We start from the raw sequence: 16,111 nt of genomic DNA, 5'->3' as shown, positions 1-16,111 counted from the left end.
AGTGAAAGTTGAAGTTCTTCTCTGCAAAATAGTTATTAATAATCATAAAGAAAATGTATTCTGACAGTCAGTATCTACTCCACTCTCGGAGCCAATAGTCCAAAAACTACTTAGCATTTGGCTATCTGAGCTATAAAAGAGCAGATTGAAGTTTAAACTATAGGTGTGTCAGTGCAGTTATATAGCCATTTTTCATGTAAAATTGCCAGAAGAAATTAGCATTCTGGTTCCATTACACCCTCCCTCCAGCTAAAGCGCTCATTACTGTCACTGAATAAGAAAATAAGTGAATCTCATTTCACCCACAAAGGGAACAAAAAAAAAAATCCCTTGCCACACACATTTATGATGAGTGGTGGAAGAGGGCTCGCACAGAGCATAATACCAGCATGGCTAGATTTGTTTGGCTGAATGGCCTGTTTCTGTGCCATAAATGGTTTGTAATACAGCATTTTCTGTCTTCTTCCATCCACAGTGGGATTGATGTAATTTTGGTAAAAATCAGAATTGTTCACAACAGAACTGGCAAAATAAAATGAACTCGGCTCCCTTACTTAACACAACAAGAAACAGAATAACATGGCAGTTACATGGTGCATGTGGGGATGGTGCAGCATGGTCCATCACTGATTCTGTGTGCCCAGTTTAGAATTGCCAACTTCTGGAGCAATAAAACTCATGTTCATATACAGCCAATTTTTCTGCAATAAGCAAGTGTTCAGGTGCTCTGCTTTACAACGTTGACATTTACCGTGTTTTTTTAAACTGGAACTGGTTAAGGCAGAAGTGGTAGTGACTGGGTTCGTGCATTACTTTTAACATAAGCACCAGTAATGTATCCATGTCAGGCAGCATGTTACCATCTGTTAAACCGTACAGTACATTTTTAATTTCAGTAAGAAATACTTATTCATAGCTTTCTGTTTGAACATTACAATAAATAATGTTTATCAGAGCTCTGGAAATTCAGTAGAAACCTCAACACTACCATTGCCTTAGTTTCTCGCCTTCAAAAAGATATTTTCTGAATGGTGATATGACATTGTCACTGATTTGATATTTTGTCATTTCTATTTCTGCAATGGTTTCAGAATCATCAGGGAAGGTATGATGTTCAGGGTCAGTGAAAGGAATTGGAAAAGTGAATCCGCCCAGACAATCACAGCAACATTTTAAACATGGGTTGAGTTTTGACTCTCGATTTGGTATAAATGAAACTATGTTTTAGCACTTTTCTCTACCTATCATGCAAAATGTACACTGGGGTATATAAATAATCTCTATAAACATCTTTGATGTTTAACCTGTCTGTCCTGGGCATTATCATGAAATGGAAACTGCAAGCTAATGAAGTTATAGAACAATTGAGCTGCCATTGATAAGAGAATAAACATTAATTCCCAGAGATTGCTGTAATTTAGACTAGTCATTATCGCCATTGTTATAAACTGCCTCTAGTCAGGTCCCATTCCACAAGGTAATTTCATCACTCCTTGAACTGCTGCATACTTCATGTCATGCCAGAGTCTTTACTGTACTTGCATTAGAAGACCAGTGCTCGTTTGGGGAACACATTTTCCACAGTAGCCTCCACATCTTCCATATACCTTTGTGCCATCCTTTAAATAGAAAAAAAAAAGACGTGCATTTATGTAGCACCTTTCACAACCTCAGGATGTCCCAAAGCACTTTACAGCAAATGAAGTACTTTTGAAGTGGTCTCACTGTTATAATGCAGGAAACGTGACTACCAGTTTGTACACAGCAAACTCCCACAAACTGCAGATCAGTTAATCTGATTTAAGGGGTTGGTTGAGGGATAAGCATACTAGAACACTGGAGAGATCTGCTCCTTTTCAAATAGTTCTATTGGATCTTTTATATCTACCTGAGACAGCAGATGGAGCCTTGGTTTAACAGCTCCTCTGAAAGATGGCACCTCTGACAGAGCAGCATTCTCTCCCAGTGTTGCCCTGGAGTAGCAGCCTGAATTATCAAAAAAAAACTTGCATTTATATAGCGCTTTTCATGACCACTGGATGTCTCAAAGTATTTAACTGCCAATGATGTACTTTTTGAAGTGCAGTCACTGCTGTAATGTAGAAAATGCAGCAGCCAATATGCATATAGGAAGCTCCCAAAACAGCAATGCGTTAATGACCAGATAAACTGTTTTTGTCAAGGATAAACATGGGCCAGGGCACTGGGGTTAACTCCACTGCTCTTCTTCAAATATTGCCATGGTATTTTTCACATCCACCTAATCAGATAGATGGGCCTCAGTTTAACGTCTCATCGAAAAACAGCACCTGTGAAAGTGCAGTGCCCCCTCTCAAAACCATACTCAAGTCCCTGAAGTGGGGCTTCGACCCACAAACAGAATAGCCACGTACCATTCCTGCAGTGATAAGGTCATGCACAATGCATGCAACCACGTAATATATTTTCACCAAGCGGTGAAGTTATATTGTTGGGTTTGGCATACACAAGAAATGGCATGATAAACTTTTTTTTATAATGACAACAGCACTTTATGTGCATAAGGAAACGGTCTCCAATTGATTTGTAGTTACATTGAATAGATGAAGTAACAGTTACTCCGGGAAGGCAGAACGGATTCAGACAGATGGCAGAATGTAGCTTCAGTGCAATTCGTATAATAGTCATAACTAGTGATGCTGCAGTTCCCCATGTGGCTTAGGGTCTGATCACGCTGCACAAATTTAAATAAATAGGAACTGGTCTAATTATAAAATTTTATTGCAGGTGAATTTAGCATAATTCATCCAGGACAAAGCAACTGCTTGACTGTCACTCCATCCATCACTTCAATCATTTACTCCTTCCACCACCAATGGGACAGTGGGTATCATCTACAAGATTCCCTATAGCAACTCGCCAAGCCCCTCTGCAATAAATTATTCCTAGTATTGTCAGATTTATTGGTCTGTCAGAACCTGCTTTTTGAATGCTACAAGTGACCTTAGAGTTCCAAAATGGCATTCACAGCACACATGCACAATTCTGATATGAAATGCAGCAGACGCTACCTTGATGCATATGTTAGCGTGTGCAAATTGAACCACCGCTGGCAATAAGCAGAGCAGGTAAATCATTGTCAATCATTGTTCAACACTAATTTGTTACCAGTTGCTGCAATTTTACTGCTCAATGGTCCAACCAATGTCCTCCTAAACTCACAACAGCTGAACAAACGAGTAGGAAGGACTCACCCACCACAGGCACTATTTAAATAGGTCACCAACTACTTACAGGTTATTTGTTGGTTGGTTTTCTTTTGGCTGTTGCTGCAACTCTCCATATTTTTGGTGCTTTCCATAGTTGTTTCAAGTTTCAAAACCTCTTAAGAGAGGTCACTGAGTCTCCCTATCCAAAGAGAGGTAACTTCATTTTATCCTGTCCTGTCCGGAGACAAGTAGGTGGAGGGATTAGAAGAGTTTGCTTGGGTTCCTCAGGTGAAGGGTGCCAGTTCCTGCATGCACACTGCTTTGCAGGTGCCATATGCCAACTCTGCCCTGTACTGGAACTGAAAGGGTTTCCACTCCCTCAATGTCCAACTGGTGTGTGACCATAGACTGCTCATCCTTGCAAGTCAATGCCCAGTATTCTGTTGCTATCATGATGCCTTAATTCTATAACAGCCAGCTGTCTTTCAGCTAAATCAAAAGATGGTCCTGGGCAACATGGGATTTCCACTGATGACATAGCTCGTGGCTCTAGTTTATAACCCATGCACACATAAGCATCATGTATACAAGAATGCTGTTGCTACATGTTGGCATGATGCTGCTATCTGGACTGCTCTGCAGGTGCCCTGCGGTACTAGGCTGAGCAAGTCTCAAAACCTGTGTTCTGCTGCATTTTGCACACTCATGCCATCATGAACGGATGGCCCTGGCATCATCTATCAGGCAAGAAGCTGAGGAGCAGGAGCATGAAGATGTGGAAGATGAGGAGGCAGAAGAGGAAGGGAGGGAGCAACCCCTGTCTGCCCCGGCTATATGTGAAGAACTCACCTGAGTACGATGCCAGTAACCTTAACCTCAATTACCCATTCACCAATTGTTCCACACCTTACCTTCTGTCTATCACTGACTATCACAGTATCCATTTGGCTACAATACAATAGTAAAAGGTAACCAAAATGAACGTTCTGAACCAAATTAATAACGCAAGTCGTTTGCATGAAAACATACACTAATCAGCCTTTGCATTCTTCTCTGTGCTCTTATGCAGTGCTACTGCAGTGACTACAGTGTGGCTGATGAAAGGCTTGCAGTGTGGGAGATTGTAGAAGGCCTTGGAGGGTGAGCTTGAGCATCTCTGGGCCTAGGAGGCAGGCTTCAGACTGCACTATCTCTGTATGGGCACCTGCCACCTGTATGGGCTGGCTGGCTGATGATCAGCAACAAGGGCACTGGCAGAATGGCAGTGATAGGATGACAAATTCTGTCATCCTGAGAGAGGAAAGCAGGTTTGTGCTCCATGGGGGCCACTGCCACTCTCCAGGGGTGATGGAGGTGCGTCGCCAATCCTAGCAATCCGTTAAGAGTTCAGATTACTCGACTGCCCTGGCACTCTTATGGGCACTGGAATTCGCAGCCAAGACGACAGCAAACTGGGCCTGCATGAGAGGAGTCTGAGGTTCCACTGCAGCATTGAGTTTTGGTGGAAACTGCCTGTGCTGCAATGGAAGCTGAGACATCAGCCATTAGACACCGCATCGTGGTTGGGTCCACAAGTTTGTTGATGGAATGGCTGTAGTAACGGTAGAATCCTCATTGTTTGAGAACGCCCAAGTTGTAAGTTCTTTCAAAGGTCATCCGTTTTGCAGCTAAACCTTCACTAAGGAATTTGATTGTAGTGGATGAAAGGTGCTTGCTGCAGCCCCCACCCTCTCAACAGCTTTTGCATGATCCCAGAGAAAAGGAGGATGGACCGTGTGGCTTGGCAGTTGCAGTGGATGACCAGTACAGGGTGTCTCACTGTTTTTGTCCTTTTGCTGCATCCCATCAGGGGTTGATGATCATGGCTTATACCATTTTATTACTATGGGGCAATGCCCCATAGTAGGAGGAGGTAGACCTGAAGAAGAACCTTAGCAAGTACAGGGATTGACCCCAAGCGATTGGCATTATTCATCTCCACACTTTTTGCCAACTGAGCTAACTGGACCACTGCCTTGCTGGAAAGGATGGGCTCCAAACTGTGTGCAAAGTCATGTGACAAAATTGGTGCCAGACTCCTTCATGCTCCTTAAAATTGAGCACAGGCTTCTCCATTTCCCAAGCAATTTTTTATTGCGTGCACCCATCAGTCGCCTACAGTCGCCTGTCATAGTACGGTCCTCATCTGACACCTCTGCAGCAGAATTCATGTGCGACGATTCTTACTGAGCTGACACCTGCAGTAATCTTGCCCTTTCCTCTGGCTGCACCACCCTATGCCAGATGTCTCAGCACGTGTAGATCCCGCCTCTAATCTCTCCTCTAAGATACGCATCCTGCAAATATCTGAGCTGGTGGTTGTGAGTGTGAAATCAATGTTAATATCTTGTCAAATTATATTGTTAAGGTTAAGAGAAATAAGGTGATGGGTATAAATTGAGCACATATAAATAGGGCACAGCTGGGACACTGGGTGCAGTGGAAAGAGAGCTGTGAGACTGAACAAGTCCATAAACTCTATCAATCAAGAAACAGTCTGTGTTTTGGTTTCTGTTTCACCAACCAGCTTGGTTCCCATTAATAACCAAGTGATGATGTGTCTTTATCAACACTGTCTTGTGACCTTCCTGGTCAGGTTGTACTTCATGGGTATCTGAAAAAAATAAAAGCACAAGGGTAAGATTATGATTAAAGAAGGGGGAGAAAATAAAAGATACATGCTTACACCAACTACAGCTTATAAATCAGAAGAGATTGTGAAATGTGAGGAGGAGGATTAGAAATGAGAGTACTATCACCTTCAATGGTATTAGCTCCACTGCTGGCCAGACCTTGGCAATGGCACTTCCAAGAATGGCCAACTTCATTTCCTCTATGGGGGTTAGGGCAAGCAGGCACAGCTCCTTCCTCTTGCCTTTGGTTATATGCCACCTTCTGCAAGTCAAAGGAAAGTGTGTCAGTGAGTGTGGTGAAATATGTTTGGGTGATGTGGCTGTTCTGGTTAAATAGTTGGCAGAGTATGCAAACTTGGAGATGATGGTATGAAGTTTGCAACCATGTTAAGTGTTATAAGGATGAGATGAAGCATATATATGTTAAGTATGAGCCCTGATAGAGATTGTCGGTAGGTGAGTGATGGGGGTGTGGAGGATTGAGCAGTGGAGTTGGTGGGATATGTCTTCCAAGGATGAATTCACTGACCTTGACAATTCTTGTGAGCTCACTAAACTTCTTGTAGCGTGGCATCCATGTCCTTGTGGCTTGACTCCTGGCAATGACCTCCACCACTATCTGCTCCCTCTGCCTTTTCACCTCCTGCTTGGGGGGCCTCCTGCAGATACAGGATTTCTCTCCTTGCTTCCACCTCCTCCACCACGACGTTCAGTGGAGCACTGGAAAATCTGAGTGCCCGCGCCTTTCCATATCCAACCATTTTTCCATCTTTCCCAGGTTAGAGTTAACTCACACAGAACTCGGAGCACCTGCTCGAGCCACAACACGTCTCCCCTTTAGGGGAGCTAGTGCTGACTAGCTTCAAGTAGTGTTAGCAAGTAATGAGTTTGAGCCTCCTGCCGGTCTATGGAGGAGGGCTTGTGGCACAGTGGTGGCGTCCTTACCTCTGGGACAGAAGTTCCGGTTCAAGTCCCACTCCAGGTCAACCTGTAATCCTTCCAATACACCTATTGCAGGTGGTAGGAGCAGGACAATCTCCCTTAGTCATGCTTGATGTGGAGTGGCAGTCCTCAAGCTACCACCTCTGGTGACAGCTGGTGACCTGTTTCAGGAAAAACTAGCTATGGAAACAGACATAAACATACACTTTGTCTGCCTCATGTGCTCCTTGATGTGGGAAGTCCTAAGTCTAAGTAAGCTGGTGTATGTAGCCAATCAACCCAGAGGTTAGGGTTGCCTGCACACAGAAATCATGTAAATTAGCAGATAGCATGGCAATACTGTGTTAACTGCATTACATCTAACAGGCAAGAGTTAAGTACTTATGTTTGGGAGCTATCTAGTTTAGCCCTCACTAACTTTACGTACAAAACACACCAGTGGTTATGAATTCAGCCGTAAAGTAGCTGAACCCCATTGATCATGAAGACTCTCAGTTCAATCTCCTGTGATTAATAGAAACCAGACTTTTACAGCCTCTACACTGGCCTCAGCACTCTCCAAATAAGGAGGTGAAAATCAGTCAGGGTTTCCTGCTCCTCACTGCTCTCTGATTCCTCTTTCAATAACATCACAATATAAAACAGCTATTATTTTAGCTATTACTGAAGGAAAACAACATTTTGACTGTAGTTTCAACAAAATACAGCATGTGTGGCTATTTCTGGCCCCAAACTCACATACCTGCGACCTGTGTACATTGACTGTAGCGTAGTTTCCCTGTGCAATCCATTTCGATGCTTCTGATACCTTCAGCCCAGTACCACTTAAGTTAATGCTAAATTGTCCCTGAAAAGCAATTTGTTAAACATCAATAAAATAAGGTTTCAGTGTAATGAGCCTTTAAATAAAACAGCTGCTAAATGAACCTAACAATAAAGCTCTTGCAACAACTTTGTTTAAAAATCACCTAACAAATTTAGTATTCCTCAAAGGCAGTTTAGTCAGAATACAGTGTTCCAAATAATACTAGTTCTTTAGAAATATGACTCTTCTATATAATTTCTTTTCTAGAAATCCATTTCTAAATCAGCACCTTTTGTTGAGAGCCATTCAGAGGAATTAATTCACAGCAAACTTCTGATCCATGCCTGTAGTTTGCATTTTTCTCCTATTTTGGAATATTGGGACTGGAATGGTTTCCTGAAAGAAGCTCATCATAAGGTAAGGAGACATACGGTAGAAGTTCATTCACCCACCATTGTAGAAGTAAATTTAATCTTTATTGGTGCTTCGTTGTTGAATTCTCAATTTCAAGATAATTCTGAATCAGTTGATTTTTCTATTTGAGACTTTGCAACCTTGCTGAATCTACCTCCCTGCACATTTTTTCCAAAATTTAATGATTCACAGTAGAAAGGAATTTGTCAGATTGCATCTGCACTACCTTTCTGGAAGGACTGTATGACCCATTTCCCATTTCAATGTCTCTTTTGTAAATGTTTATTAGTTCCCTCTTAAAGGCTGTTATACATTCTGGCGGGGATGGGAGAGAGGGTAGAAAAGACAAAAGAGAAATATATGAATAGAAATCGGTATTGTCCTGGAAATTCTACCTTTAGAACACTTCTCTGGTTCTGTTGTCCATATGCAAATATTCATTTATTCAGTGACACTGGATTGCAACTGGACATTACAAACATTACTTTCCATGTCAAGCTGGCATTTAGTTGTGTAATTTCCAAAGCACAAAGAACTAGTTTGGATCTTCCTTAAACTTAGTTTGCCTTTACAGGAGGACTGCAAAGTGCCTAGTATAGGTTTATTCACACAAACCAAAGTAGGTCTAAACTGGATCCAGTTCATTTTTAAAGGCAACCTGAGCACAGTAGGAAGGAGCATTCATTTAATGTGGGTTTCAGATTTCTACTAATAGACTAAAGCTTGAATATCAGAAAATCAGATTCAGGAAGAACTTTTCCTTGAACCACCAGACAACAATTGGCAGACCCCACTCCTATCACTAGATCAACAGGAATCACTAAACTAGCACAGCCTAAGGACATATTCTTGGTCAAACACCTAGAATATGATAGTTGCGATCGAATTAACTCAATGTCTACTTTTCGAAGCCTCCTCTCCAACCAACACCTACCACTGTGGCTGAACATAAAGATGAAAAATTGGAAACTGGTACTGAGCATGCAGAAGAGGAACAGAAATTGCTACACCTCTCATTTTGTGGACAAGAATTGTGATCTACGTCCATTGTTTTTAAAAGAAAGACCACAACATCTAAAACTGAATGATTAGAATTAGACAGAGATTCATATGTCTTTATTTTGGTTCAGTTCAAACCCCAGTGACTCATAACAAAGCTTTACTACTGATGTTAATACTATGTTTGATCTACATGTTTGAATCAGTCTTACAACTGGCCCATTGGTTCCCTCTCAGTTTCTATTTTTAAAACATGGGATCGGACAGCCTGTATTTATCTAAGAAGAGTTCCACTTATCTGGTGCTCAGTCAGCATATTGTTGATCATGATGGAAACCACTATCTGCAGGTAAGCAGAGTTTAAAAGAGTTTGTCTCACAATGGGGTAAACCTTTATGTAGGGGTGAGCAGGCATAAAAAATGCCCTTCACTTGTGGACACTGAGCGTGCTTTGGATTATGTGAATGTACCTCCCAGCAATTAACCACCACAAAAAAAAGCAAGTTTAACAATGGACCTGCTGGTGAGACAGGGGTCTTAACAACACACGTGACAGATCAGAAAGTTCTACATGGGGAGGGGATGGGGTGGGGTTACGATATGCACAAAATAAAAACCTAAATCAATGAGGAAGAAATTTGTAATGTACACAAAATAAATCATCCTCTCATCCACCGATCACAGATCTACCGTAATTAAGTCAGATAGAACACAAAAGCAAGCTCATTTGTTCCTTTCTTCCATTATTCTTGTCCAAACTGGAAAAACAGTAAAATGGACCTACAAATTGTCAGGCTCTTGTTTCTAATGCCCAGATGTGGTAGCATAGTCAATCCATTCAATTCGGTGAGCTGGACTGTTAAGAGTTTTATTTCCTAAAGTGATAACCCAGATGATTGGGAAAGGTGAGTTGCTACTTCAATGTCACATAGAACAATGGACTAATTGCACAGTCCTTATGTTCATTTTATTATTGGGGTGACAATTTCCTCATCGTTCACATGTAGTTTTGAAAATATTCTTTTTTTTCCTACGATCAGAGTAGAAAGTTACAAAACGTAAGTTGCCAATCATGGCCTTGTATTGACATTGGGCTGCTGACTATGTCAATCGCTCTTAGATAAATCAAACTCCCAAAAAGTAGCATCTGAAAAACTGGTATACCAAATAAACCATAGAGGTTATCTACAATTACAGCACATTTGTATATATTTTTTCATTGAGAATTTTCTGCTCCTTACAGATGTTAGTTGACCTTCATGTTTTGGAATACGTTTTGTCACTGGGCTATTTATGTAAACTAGGCACTAGGCACTTAAGATTGCCCTTAGCGATCGGGCCTGGAAGGCAATTTCACATTGGCGGGCCAATTAAGGCCTGCCTAGTGTGAAACGCGAGTGGCAGTGCTCAGTGCTGCCTGTTGGGCAGAGGGAGGAGTGCGAGCCGAGCAAGTGTGACCTTTATGCATGCGCGGGAGTGTGCGCTACATAATCTCCCCGAGGCACAGAGCTGCCTCAGGGAGATGAAGATATATGAAAAAAAATGTTTAAAATAAAAATGTAATGAAAAATGTCCCCTCTTGTGACTCTGTTACATGAGCAGGGATATGTTATTAATAAAAAATTAAAGCTGTTATTTTTTTCTATTTGATTTTGGAAACCTCGTTCTGCCCGTGGACGAGGCTTCCAAAAAAATGCAAAGGCCGCTTGGCGTTTTGGCCTGCGCCCCCCAACCGTTAGGTTGGATGGACAATGAAAAATTTATTTTAATTAACTTTTTAATGGCCTTAATAGGCCTTATGATTGTCGGCAGGCATGCTGCCAACTCTGGCGTGTGCCCGCCACCAAAGTATCACACCAGTGCGTGATGATGTCAGGACGCTCGTCCGACATTATCGGGCACAATTTTACGCTCAGTTGGGTCGGGAACACACCCGCCCGCCGAGCGCAAAATTTTACCCATGATTTTCTGTGACAAGGTGTGATGAGAAATGTTCACATAACTGGTACCTCAACAAACCCCGCTTTCAGTTGAGAGATTAAAGGGTTCTCAGAAGCACCTAAATGTGAAGTGAGGGTATTTATGATTGCCTGGGAAAACTCTCAATCACCGAGTTTCTCAGGAGTTTCCAGCTGAGATTCTCAGGGTCAAATCTAACAGTATTACCAACGGTGGTTTATTTATCCCATTCAGAACCAAAGTGACCTTACTTTCACGTTTAAAACAAAACACCAAAGTTTACAAAATGAGAAGACAAGTGAATGATGTGTCTTGTAATGCTTCTGTGAGGTACCTTGTGATGGTTCTTACGTTGAAGGTGCTTTATAAGTCAGTCGTTGAATTTGTAATCAGCTGTTTTATACACATTAACGCTAAATGCTACACATTATACTTTCCCGTAACATCAGACTGAGCTGAAGTCACTTAATCCATTAGTACCAGTCAGCAGTTAGAGTCAAAAGAGAGAGTTATGGCAAATAAACTTCTAAAATGAATTATATCTTTGTTTTTTCTGTGTAACTGCACGTCTACCATCACAATGTGGTCATTTGGCAACCTGGCCATTGTATTGTTTCTGGAAGCTTCATTTAATTGACGAAAATGACACTTCCTGCTGGAGGGTGTTTTTTACTTGGTGACCTGACATCAGCCTGAAAACTCCATTAGGAGTTTTACTGCCCTGTAGGCAGTAAACTGGCAATCTCAAAAACCCTGCCATTCATTAGAGGCCCCAATGGGTGTCTTACCATTCTCTTCACAAAGGTAAAGAACAACCCTGTTAACCCTCCCTTTGTTATCTGTTCCATCAAGTAAACAGTATTGCTATTTGTGTATCCAGGGGATCATCAGGGTTTGTGGCCTGTGGCATCTTTGTGCATTAGTTGTGCTGAGAACAGTCTCTACATGTTGTGTAAACTGTAAAATCTGGAAGTGGATTCTTGTGTTTCCACATACAATAATTAGGTTATATTTAGCATTTACATGCTGTCAGTGAAGAGTGAATAGCGCCAAAATGTTACGGCAGTGTTTTCTGAGTGCTGAAGTTACTTTTATGTTCCAAAAGAAATGTTTGCAAGATCTATTTCTGTATGGAATGGTATGGATATAACTGCGCAAAAATAGAATGAATCAGAAGGACATATTTTCTTGCAAACTTCAGCTTTCACACCATCTGATAACTAAAATGAACCAATACAATCAGTTTCAACCAGGGGAATCGGGGCTGAATTAGTTTTATTCCATCATCAATTGAAAATAGGTGCACTTGCTGAAGGTAGGTCACACCTGAATATTGGCCACTGCTCTCCTCCTTAACCAAAAAACTTGTAACTAGTTCTTGATGTTTGTGAGGAAATAATGAATAAAAACAGATGATACCGTGCAAATTTATGACTACATTTCTCTTTTTTTTAAAAAAACTTTTAATGTATATTTAATCCTACAATTGAACACTTTTAAAGTGGAAAAGTAGATGGCATATAAATTCCATTCAAATAGATTATCCCTACCTGGGGACATTTGGCAGCACTGTAACAATCTCCTGCTGTCGCAAATGGCACTGCCCTTCCATGAACTGTCTGAGCAAAATGCAAGTCTGTAACTGGAAAAATTGAGGAATTAGAAACATATCCACAATAGGCGCATTGTTTTCTATTTCTGCTTTAAGGGTAATAGTGATTTTATAGACGTGAAGGTATGTTGCCTGCCCGTGATATAAGAAAGAGAGTTAGATTTATTTTTCATGCTATGTCCTCTTCTCTCACTACATTGAAATCAAAATAAATCACATTGTCACCTCCTCTAACTCAGCCATTCCCTAGACCTCATAACCCATGTCAGACCTTTCATTCTACATGCTTTTAAAAACCTAAATTTTGTGTCACCAAATCACTACTTCATTTGTCCTCTTTACTCCATTCAAATGTGGTCATGCCTTGCATTATAGGCCTGAGCCCTATATCTATATTTCGTTCTTTTTTAAAAAAAGTGATACCCTCTAACTTTTGGTAATGCACCCGTTTCCTTTCAAAGTGTGAATTTGCCCTTACCCTTACACTATCACACAATCTGAGAGAACAAGGTCACTCAGCCCTTGCATTTGTGTTGGCTCTCGGAAGCAGCTATTCATTTAGCCCTTTCCCTGCCCTTTCCCTAATATCCTTCAATTTTTCTTTTTCAAATATTTATCCCCTTCCCTCTTCCAAGGTATTATGAATTCTGCTTCCACCACTTTTTCTGGTAAGTATTCCACATCCTAACAATCTCAGCATGTAAGGAGTTCTCATAAACTTTCCTTTCACTCTTTTGTTAATGATAAAATGGCCATCAAGAATAAAATTGAGGACTATGACATCGTCAGGTCTGAAATTACAGAAAAACAGTAAACTTGTATCCCCCAGTAAAGTTAAACTGATATTTTGAAGGAAAATATAAATTCAGCCTTTTACTTTATTTATTTCAAAACAACCTGATGACATACATTTCATCTAATTAATGGAACTAGCTGTTCTGGTAGAAAATTACAGTATGGTGCAACTCTTAGAATGTCTCATCTGTGTAAATCCAAAGCCATCTTGAAACCATTATTGTTTTTGTAAAACTGGTGTAACAAATGAATAACATATTGTTTGTAGGGGCTGCTTCACTGCTTGTGCAGGCAGACCAACGTTGCAGATGTTGTAGTACAGCAATGCTTAAATGGACGGCTGTGACTAGAATTGTATGAGCTGCAGTGCAGAGTGAGCACAGCTGGTTGCCACGGGAAGCTGAGTCCTACAGCTGCAACAAAAGAAAGGTAGGAAGAATGGCCAACAGAAATTGCCTATGTTTTTGGCACTGCTGAGAGTTCAGGCTTAATTCAGCTAGGAATTGTGCTTTTGAAATAAATTAATCCCCAGGATATTATGTCAAGTAGCTTTTAAATTTTTGAAAATATATCCTCTGCTCCCATTTAAATGTTTCTCATTATGAAGGAATTAAAAAGGTACAACTGCATCAAAAGGAGGTAAAAAGGATATCTGACAGAGATTTTCAAAATTAAGAGCAGTGAGACAGAAAAAGGGAAACGATGGAAGGTGTGGTCAGAGATGGCTCTTTGGGAGGACTTTGAAATTAGAGAGAGAGATGAAGCAAGGTAAAGAAATAAATATATTTTTAAAATCACTAAAACTGATTACCAGCTCATTATCTTATTACTGTTTGTGGAACATTTGTGTACTCAAAACAGCTGCTGCACTTTCCTATAACAGTGACTACACTTCTGAAAGTACTTAACTGGATGTAAAGCAACTTAGAATATCCTAAGGTTGTAAAAGGTGCTAGTAGGCCAGGACTTTTGCGATTGTGGAGAGACTCTATCATTGCAAAAATAGTGGAAAAGGCCAAAAATTAGAAGTTCCACGCCTCGAACACAGCACCTACCATTTCAGTGGGGGAGTGAATAGGCTCAGGTCAGGAAATGCACACATGCATTTCACTGAGACAGCCACCTATATAAATCAGCAGCTGCCTCCACTCATGTCCAATTTTGATGGCCAAGTGTATGAAACACAACATGTATAGGTTAGACCTGGTAGGAACAGGTCTGAACTTCATGGAGTCCTTTGGAGAGGTCGGGTTTCCCTTTGGATATGGACCCAGGAACCTTTAGTGGGGGTCATGTGCCCTTTAGATGGACAGTTAAAATTAAGCATGAATGTGAGTAAAAAGTACATAAACTCATTAACTGTCAGTCTTATTGGAACTGTCAAAAGTGTCAAAATGATCTGTCAACTGCAACTGTCAATGTATCAAAACATTTAAAATTCCAACCCTATAAAACTTGAAAAAAAATTCTGGAATGTTTAAAAAAATAATTGCTTGCTATTTCACTCCACCTGTTGACATAAGCCTGAGGGTTATCATTACTGGATTAATGCTGCATAACTGATTTCATAAGCTTCCATTATCACAGGAGGGTGCTTGCCATTTCATAGTTTGACTGACAGCTCCAAGTGGTTATAGACTCTTTGAAGTGGGACTATGAATTCCAATGCTTGTTTTTATAAGGAATCATGCACCTGAACAAAATGTTTGCTCTTATAAGGGATTATATAGTTGAAGGAACGTAAATGCAGTAAATGTTTTTTATGAATGAGACTTTTGTTTAAATAGCTTTTTCAATAGACCATAAGACATAGGAGCAGAAATTAAGCCATTCGGCCCATCTAGAACTTTATATTATTTAATTTCAGCATGGTTCCTGAGGTCTGCCCATGGTGGACAATGAGTGAGTTGGTTGGCATGGTAAGTGTAAGGGCAAAGAGTAGTTGGTAAGGTCATGAGTGGGCATTAAGTTGGCATAAGGGCTATAAAAGGCCATGGAGAGGTGGGTAGAGGGGCATAGGCTCACATGGAGGATATGAGGGATTATGGGGGGCCTTGGAGGAGCATATGTGGCTTGGAGGGTAGAAGGGGCCATGGTGGGTGAGTGGAGGGGCACAGGTTTGCATGGAGGATATGAGGGGCCATGGGGTGGGGTAGGTAGGGGGCATAGGTTGGCATGGAGGGTATGAGAGGCCATGGGTGTGGGTGGGGGGGCATGAGATGGCACAAGTTGGCATTGATGGGGCATGGGGAGTGCTGCGGGGTCTGATTGCTTTCTAAAAAAATCTTTGACAAAGTGCTGTTGTACCAAAACAGCTCTCCTGCCAGTCTGCCTCCACACCCGGCAACCTCTATACTAGTTCTGCCCCCAGGACCAAAAGCCCATGGAAATTTCTCCTGGATCTGTCTAGCAGAGCCAGGAAATGTCCTAACTCTGCTCCCAGCCCGGGAGTGAAAATTCAGGCCCAAGTTTTTTCTATTTTCATCTCCAAATTTGCTGCAATCATCACATTATGCAGCATTGTTTTCGTTACAAATATCTCTCTATCAATTCAACTCAAAATTGCATTGTGCAAAATAGCACCAAAAAAAATAACAAGTTATTGGAAATATATATTTTCTACTTTACATAATTCTGCATAGTATTAAACTAAGATGAATTTAATAAGTGCAGTTTGGATTACTTTTGTGATTGACTGGTTGCCCATTTCTTCCTGTGATTTATG

General features: G+C 41.0%; 1 protein-coding gene across 1 annotated transcript in view; it reads right to left on the bottom strand.

The window, feature by feature from the left end:
* Window positions 1-1,529: 1,529 nt before the first annotated feature.
* The window catches only part of LOC121293232 (A disintegrin and metalloproteinase with thrombospondin motifs 20-like), a 440,993-nt gene continuing 426,411 nt past the window's right edge, over window positions 1,530-16,111 (bottom strand). Inside the window, exons 37-39 of the mRNA XM_041216086.1 lie at window positions 12,530-12,621; window positions 7,545-7,649; window positions 1,530-1,619 (exon numbers count right to left, since the gene is read on the bottom strand). Coding sequence (XP_041072020.1) covers window positions 1,530-1,619; window positions 7,545-7,649; window positions 12,530-12,621 — 287 coding nt within the window. The remainder of the gene's footprint in view (window positions 1,620-7,544; window positions 7,650-12,529; window positions 12,622-16,111) is intronic.

Source organism: Carcharodon carcharias, chromosome 21 (genome assembly GCF_017639515.1).
Source record: "Carcharodon carcharias isolate sCarCar2 chromosome 21, sCarCar2.pri, whole genome shotgun sequence".
NCBI lineage: Eukaryota > Metazoa > Chordata > Chondrichthyes > Lamniformes > Lamnidae > Carcharodon > Carcharodon carcharias.
This window is presented reverse-complemented; position numbering and strand designations above follow the sequence as displayed.